The sequence below is a fragment of the Myotis lucifugus genome, unplaced genomic scaffold (assembly GCF_000147115.1).
Source record: "Myotis lucifugus unplaced genomic scaffold, Myoluc2.0 scaffold_1117, whole genome shotgun sequence".
In the NCBI taxonomy this organism is placed as follows: domain Eukaryota; kingdom Metazoa; phylum Chordata; class Mammalia; order Chiroptera; family Vespertilionidae; genus Myotis; species Myotis lucifugus.
Genome location: NW_005872165.1, coordinates 88,751 through 95,950, shown reverse-complemented (window position 1 = coordinate 95,950; position 7,200 = coordinate 88,751). Strand labels below are relative to the sequence as shown.

Genomic DNA, 7,200 nt, shown 5'->3' with positions numbered 1-7,200 from the left:
TCATCCCTCCCATGGCCCTTCATCACCCCCCTGCACACACACACACACACACACACACACACACACACACAGCCAGGCAGGGGAGGCAGGCCCTTCCTGGGGGCACAGACCCTGAGACCCTGGCAGGGGAGGCACTTACTTTCCCTGAAGACTTGACCCCTCGGATGAGGCAGAGGAACACGACCACCCAGGAGACACAGAGGCAGCCGAGGAGGGGCAGCCTCACCTCCCCAAAGTTCCCGATGTCGTCGGACAGCTTCAGCACGTAGAGCCTGGGGAAGGGGAGACTCTGCATTGAGCAGCAGCCCCAACGCCCAGCAACACATTCCCAAGGCCCAGGCCCCGCCTGGCAGCTCCTATCTTTCTCACAAGGTACTAGGAGCCCGCTCGTGAGACAGGAGCCACCGTGGGGGCCCAGCTCCCTGACTGCTGTCCCCAGGGAGTTCACTGTTTGCAGCCTCTCCCAGGACCCCCAAAGGCCCCTAGAAGCCACGCTCCAGGCCTGGGCCAGACCTCCTCAGCCCCTGGGGTGTGGAGGTCTCTCTGTCCCCACTCAGGCCCACCCCAGGTGTACATTTCTCCCTTCAGAATGCCCTCTCCTCCAGACTAGATACATCCCATCAGGCGTCACCTCCTCCAGGAAGCCTTCTGTGACCTCTTCATTTACATTAGTCTCCTCCATCTCTGATGAACCGAGGGAGGCAGCCGAATGCTGAGTAGACTGCAGGCTCAGGAGCACACAGGCCCGATGCCTCGCCTGCATATGCATGGGTCTATGTGGCCTCTATGCCACGCTAGCGGTGCTTTCAATCACCTGGACATTTGTTTGTCAGGCCCTGTGCTAGGTGCTGGGCATACAGACCTGGATCAGGCATGTGGGCACTGCCAGGAGGGGCGTCTCAACCCTATGGGGAGGAGCACGCTGGAAGGCTTCTCAGAAGAGGTGAGGTTGAGCTAAGGCTTGAGGAATGGGGAGGAGGTGGGTGAAGAGAAGTGGAAGTGCATGCCAGGCTGAGGAAAGAGCACATGGCAAGACAGGGGGTCCTGAAACAGCATGGCCCAGCTTGGGCTTGTTGGTAGAGAAGGCAAAGGGACCAGATCATATGAAGCCATGAAGTCAAGGCTAAGTTTGAATTTTATCCTGAGGGCAGTGGGAGCCTCTGACAGGTGTTTGTAAGAGCACTCCAAGAGTCTCTTCTTGGTTTAAAACCTTGCAGCAGCTTCCATCTCTGGCCATGGAAAAGCTAAAGTCCTTCCAGGGGTTATGAGGCCCTAAGTGATCCATTGCCCCCTATCTGCCATCTCTCTGATCTCCTCATCTGCTCTCCACCTGGCTCACTGCTCCAGCTGCATTGGGCTCCTTGTTCCTTAACCATGCTAGGCTTGCCCCCACCTCAGGACCTTTGCACATACTGTTGCTTCTGTCTGAAATGCTCTTTTCCCAATATCTATATGTACACATAGGTATGTGGCCTGTGCAGTGACACAGGACCCTGTGTTTTAAAAGGCCTAGTGCTTAGTTTAATGTTCTACCATTGCCATCTTGAAATTCTTAATACATTTGAACGAGCCTCATATTTTCATTTTGCACTGGGCCCACAAATTATGCAGCTGGGTTTGTCAACATGGCTCCCTCCTTTCTCACTTCCTTCAGATCTTTACTCAGGGGTCCTCTTTGCCAAGCGGCCTTTTCTAGCTACCCTGCTTAAAATTGCAGCCCTGGCCCCAGCCCCGCACTCCTTACCCACTTCTTTGCTATAATTTCCTCTGCAGCACATGTCTCCTTCCGTTATACTATAAAGTTTACCTATTTATTTTGCTTGTCATCTTCCCTCTATGAAGGCAGGGTTTTTTGACTGTTTTGTTCACTGATGTACCCCCCAGTGCTTAGCACAGTGTCTGGCACACAGCAGTGCTCAATACATATTTGCTGAATGAATCAATGGACGAACATTGTGGTAAAAGAATTGGGAGGTAAAAAGGGAAGACCTGGAGGAAAACCTGGACAACTGTGGTTGGTACAATTGTCCAGGCTACAAATGATGCGCAAGAGACAAGCTCTTGAGCCTCCGTTTCCTCATCTGTGCAATGGGTATATTAACACCAACCCAGAATAATTTGTAGATAAATTTAGGTAAATACAGGCTCCCTTCTTTCCCCTCTTACAGTTAGGACCTCTCAGCTTAGCTCATTCTTAACTATTTTCACCTCTCCCCCACCCCCCGCCCAACCCCCAGACCAGTTCTCAAACCTCGTGACATTTTTAATGCCTAAATGCCTTTTGATGAGATGTTACTCTGTACCTCATGGGACAATGTTGCCCCATGGGATTTGGTATTTGCTTGGCGGCTCTTCCTGTTAGACTTGTAAGCACCTTGGCCTACTTCCTCTTTCCCTCAAATCTTCCCCCAGGTCGCCCTTCACACAGTGACCTGCAGAGGGCGCTGTCCAAACACTTCCCTCTCCTGCCCAAGGCCTGCCACTGCCATGGTTCATTCAATAGGCATCAGAGCCAGGCCCGGGGCTAGGCCCTCTCCAGGCTCTTTGTTGATGGAGGAACCTAAGACATGGGATGGGAGAAGTTCAGGAGCTGTGGGACCACCAAGGAGGGGCTCCTGGTCCCCTTCAGCAGTGTTTGCCAACCACTTTTCCTTTGTGGCACATACCATGGTAGAAAAAAATATTTTTGGCTCATGAGGGTAAACAGACAAAGGGATTCAAACCTGAAGTCAACTGGGCTGGGGACTCCGGGCTGCCCAGGCCGGGCCTGACGGAGGGCACATGGGTGTTGAAAAGCTCCGCCCACCAGACTAGCCAGAGGGTCCGGCAGCTAGTACGGAGTCACCTCACTCCAAACACCAGCATTCAAAGTAAAGAAATCATTTCTTGTTCAAGAGACTTTTAACCTTAATTATATATGTTAAACTGACAGTATTATATGCTATTTTTTAATTGCAATATTAGAGATTAAAGAGTTTAGAAGGCTAACTTGGGAGCCAAGTAATGAATTCGTCCTTTATTTTTATGGCACCATTTTGAGTTTTTGGTTTGGTTTTGATTTTGGACCATGTGCTTTTGAAATTAAATGTTTAACCTAAAAACTCTGGAAACCCAACATATTTACCAGTTGGTTCTTGACGCAGTACATCTCTGGACTAATTCTGCATTAGTTTTAAATTTCCCAAACCACATGGTAAATACCTGAGAATAGGACAAACTTGTCTATTCCCCCCGCCCCCCCCCCATCTTGTCTATTTCTTTGCATCTCCAGCAGTGGCAATCATTGTGCCTACTGTTCTTAGTGATTTTTGCTGCATCGTCTCATTTCATCTTTATAACAATAAGGTGGGTGCTGTAAGCATCCCCATTTAATAGAGGAACAGCTAAGACTTAGAGAGGTTTGATGACTTTCCAAAGCCTCACAGCTGGTAAAAGGCAGAGCCAGGATTTGAATGAGGTCTGTGTGACGCCAGAGTTGCCATGAAGACACTGGGAGGGGGTGCTGGGATCCGAGTCCCACTGGGTGTCGGGTGCTGTGCTGGGTACCACAGGGGTTGCAGGGTGAGAGGGCCTGGTCACGAGCTTAGGGCTATGAGCAGGAATCAGACCAGCACACAGAGGACTGTAAAACAAGACTAAATAGTAGGTGGGAGAGGGAGGACTGTGGGCCAGAAGGGTGAGCAAGAGGCTGACAAGGGCTCAGACATCTGCCCTCAGGGCTTCTCTCACTTTAGAGAAGTTGTTTAATCTTCCTTTTGATTTGCTTTCCTCATTTGTAAAATCGGAATATTTTATAACATCTGCGCAAGCTGGCTAATAAGGTTGTGTGGGGCTCCAATGAGATCATGCAGCTTTCCAAGGGGGTGCTGGAGAGTGTGGACCAAGAGCACCTGCCGGGTAGCGTTGGCCTAATTAACATCAGGCGCCAGGCACAGAGGAGCCAGATGGGACCCGGAGCATTTTCCTGATGCAGCGATGCTGCCTAGCTCCTTAACCTCCGAATGCTGGCCTCAGAATCGGAAAAACAGGGAGGATAGTATTATCTGAGGTAATATGCCTGGCACATAGTAGGTGCCCAAGAAGTAGGGGTGCTCCCTTCTCTCTTCCTTTAGAAGCCAGCCTGGGCAGCCCTCTCAAGGGTCACTTTCCCAGGTTCTCCAGGAGGGGGCATCGGGAAGCCATCCTGCTGGCAGGGACTCCAGCCGGGCACCGCAGCTCCCTGGGCAGGCCTGGCTCCAGCCCTGGCTGAGAAGTAGAGTTCAACTGCCCCCCCCCCCAACCAGTTTTCTTCATCCCCTCTGATTGCACTGGATAAATTCCCCAGAGCTTTGCCCTGGGTGGCCCCACTGGGCTGGGAATCCCTGGCAGGCCGCCCTATGGCAAGCTCTCCTGGAACATCTGGGGGATGTGGGTGGGGCTTTGTGCATCTGGGAGCTTCTAGAGAGGTTCACCCCCAAGGCTAGGACAAGTTGCCCAGTCCACACCATGTCTAAAATGCAGAACACAGAAGTGGGTACGTATTTGCTTGGTTCTCCCATCAGATGTGAGCTCCATGAGGCAGTGTCTGTGTGACTCCCCTCCCAGTGCAGGGCCCGGGACCTGCCAGGTGCTCAAGAAATGATCTGTCCAGTGACTGACGGAGTCTTCCCTGTTGTCTACATAGTGAACTCTGGACCCCCAAGTGTAGTGAACCTCTTGGCCCTCTTTGAATGTCTACAGCCCAGCATGGGAAGCTGGGCCTGGGGAGTGTGAGCTCGGGGACTGGGCTTAGAGGATATGGATCTACTAAGACTTCGAGTATCACTGGGGTCTTGGCCATCTCTCCTATGGCTCTCGTGACCTAGAGGAGAAAGCCTCAAACCCTTAGCCTGGCCAGGGAAGCCCTGCACCATATGATGCCCGCTGGCTTCTTCTGTCTCAATACTCAGTGTCCCACCTGCCCTCAACCCCAGCCCCATTTGCCACCTCTTCGCCTCTGCTTACCTGCTCGCTTCTCCCAACCCCTTCTCTCCCTCCTCTGAGAAGCCTTCTCAGCCACATCGTCTTGCCTCCATCTCCTTAGGACTGACCGCTACCTTGTCGTGCCCCCACCACACCCCTGCACATTCCTGCATGAAGCACCTGCTTGTGGTGTATTAGCTACATGTCTCCCCACTGGACGGCGAACTTCTCAGGGCAGGAGCCCTAGGCCATTCACACCGCATGGGCACACAGGGCCTGGCAGGCTATGTAGTGACTATCTGTAGAGTGAATGAGTGAGGCTTACCCATCAGCACCCAAAGCCTTCTGCCCACAGGTTCTCCAGCTTGACATAGAGAATTTCCTCCGGGATGTTCTTACAGCCACCACTGGGACAAGGTGTTCCAGCAGCTCTGAGACTCTGGTCTCCATTACCACAGAGCACAGTGGGACCTGTCTTTCCTAAGCACAGCTTTAGGGTGACAGCCCCAGGCTCAGGAAACTTCCATGGCTCCTTGTGTTCTGCGGCATTAAATCTAAGCTTAATTCTCATAGGTTCTCCAGGAAGGCCAGTGCGCCCTCCTAGGCCACCTCACGGCCATGTGTCCCCACATACTTGTTACTGTCATCAGAACAGGTGCCCCTCAGGCTCAAGACCAGCCGTTGCCCACCTGGGCCCCCGGACCTTTGCTCGCACTGTCCTCCTCACCAGGAAGCCATCCCCCTATTCCCTGACGCTCCTAACTGCTACCTCATAAGGACGCCACAACTCAACATCCCGTCTCCCCATGTTCTCTGGTGCGTCGGCCTCTTCGGAACAGGCCGTGAGCTCCTTGCACCTCTTCATGCACCTCTGCCTCACTCGGTGCCCAGCAGAGGGCTGACCGTGCGGCAGGCACCCTACCGACGCTGCGGACGGTCGCCTGATGGTGAGAGGGAGGGCCGAGGGTTGGCACCCGGTGTCCCTGCAGCCCAGGTCCAAGGGGGGCCTCACCTCCAATACTCCTCGCTGGGGCTGGTCCTCTGGAGGGTGCGGTTGAGCAGGTGGGAAAGGTTGCTGGGCAGGGCGGCAGGCTGGGAGCCATTGGTGAGGTTGGAGGCGTCCAGCACGCCGGCGCAGTCGGGGGAGTTCCAGGGGTTATTGCAGTAGGTCCAGGGCAGCACGTTTGTCATGGACGAGAAGAAGTAGTAGAAGGCGATGCAGATGACCACATTGTAGTAGATGCCGATGTACGTAGACACCACCATCATGCCATAGCCCACACCTGGGGGAGGGCGGGAGAGCAGCAGCCTCACACATCAGCTGGAGGAGGCGAGGTTCGTTTTAAAGGGCCGAAGGGGCAGGCTTTCATGGAAGGCCACAGAAGGGACAGGTCAGGGCCTGGGCAAGGGCAAGCTGGGGGGTGAAGGGGTTTTGTGTATACACGTAAGTAGGAGGGAAGGGTGGAGGTCAAGCAAACATGGATCCCAGCGTGTGTCCATGGCCTTGTCATTGATGTGAGGCATGGGGTCAGCATGAGGGCTCCACAGGGGTTGGCAGTGTTTGTACAGATGGGTGAGTCTGCACAGCCCCCATAGGCCCGTGTGTGTGTGTGTGTGTGTACCCAGCCCAGGCCTCACCTTTGAACATGGGGCTGATCCTCCAGACCCCCAAGCAGCCCTGACTTGCAAACTGGCCGAAGGAGAGCTCCATGAAGAAGAGAGGGATCCCGCAGAATATCAGCATGATGAAGTAGGGAAACATGAAGGCGCCTGGCAGGCAGGGAGAGGGCGGCTCAGGGGCAGGCTGGGGGGACCCCTCCCTCTTCCTGCTTGGAACCCAACAGCCGAACCTCTGTAATTGGCTAGGACCCCAGGAGGGTGTGCCTCGCACTGAGCAGGAGCCGGGGTCTGAGGCTCTGACCCACGGCCTGTCTTTGATCTTGTCAGAGGCTCCCAGAAAGTCTGCTCTGAGCAGAACCCAAGCCCCAGGGCACCATGTTGAGGTGGGATTTGATGGCTTAGCCAAGCAATTTCATAAACATTCGTTGCTGGGATCCTCAAATGTCCCTGATCTATTTGGGGGAGTGGGGGCGGCTATTGAAACACGGGATAGAAGACAGGGAACCTCGGGCGGTTGGGGTGCTTTCCTCCACCTCTCTTCACCTCGAGGGAGCAGGCTGGCAGGGCAGGCCCAGAAGGCAGACTGCCAGGGTCGGGGTGGTCTGGGCCTTAGGTAAAGGGCATCGAAGCCAGAGATGG

General features: G+C 54.1%; 1 protein-coding gene across 1 annotated transcript in view; it reads right to left on the bottom strand.

Annotated features, from left to right (window-relative positions):
• Positions 1-106: 106 nt before the first annotated feature.
• Positions 107-7,200, bottom strand: part of LOC102418228 (sodium- and chloride-dependent glycine transporter 1-like) — a gene marked incomplete at its 3' end in the record, with an annotated part of 27,399 nt that continues 20,305 nt past the window's right edge. Inside the window, exons 5-7 of the mRNA XM_014449320.2 lie at positions 6,580-6,711; positions 5,954-6,224; positions 107-272 (exon numbers count right to left, since the gene is read on the bottom strand). Of these exons, the coding sequence (XP_014304806.2) occupies positions 107-272; positions 5,954-6,224; positions 6,580-6,711 (569 nt within the window). The remainder of the gene's footprint in view (positions 273-5,953; positions 6,225-6,579; positions 6,712-7,200) is intronic.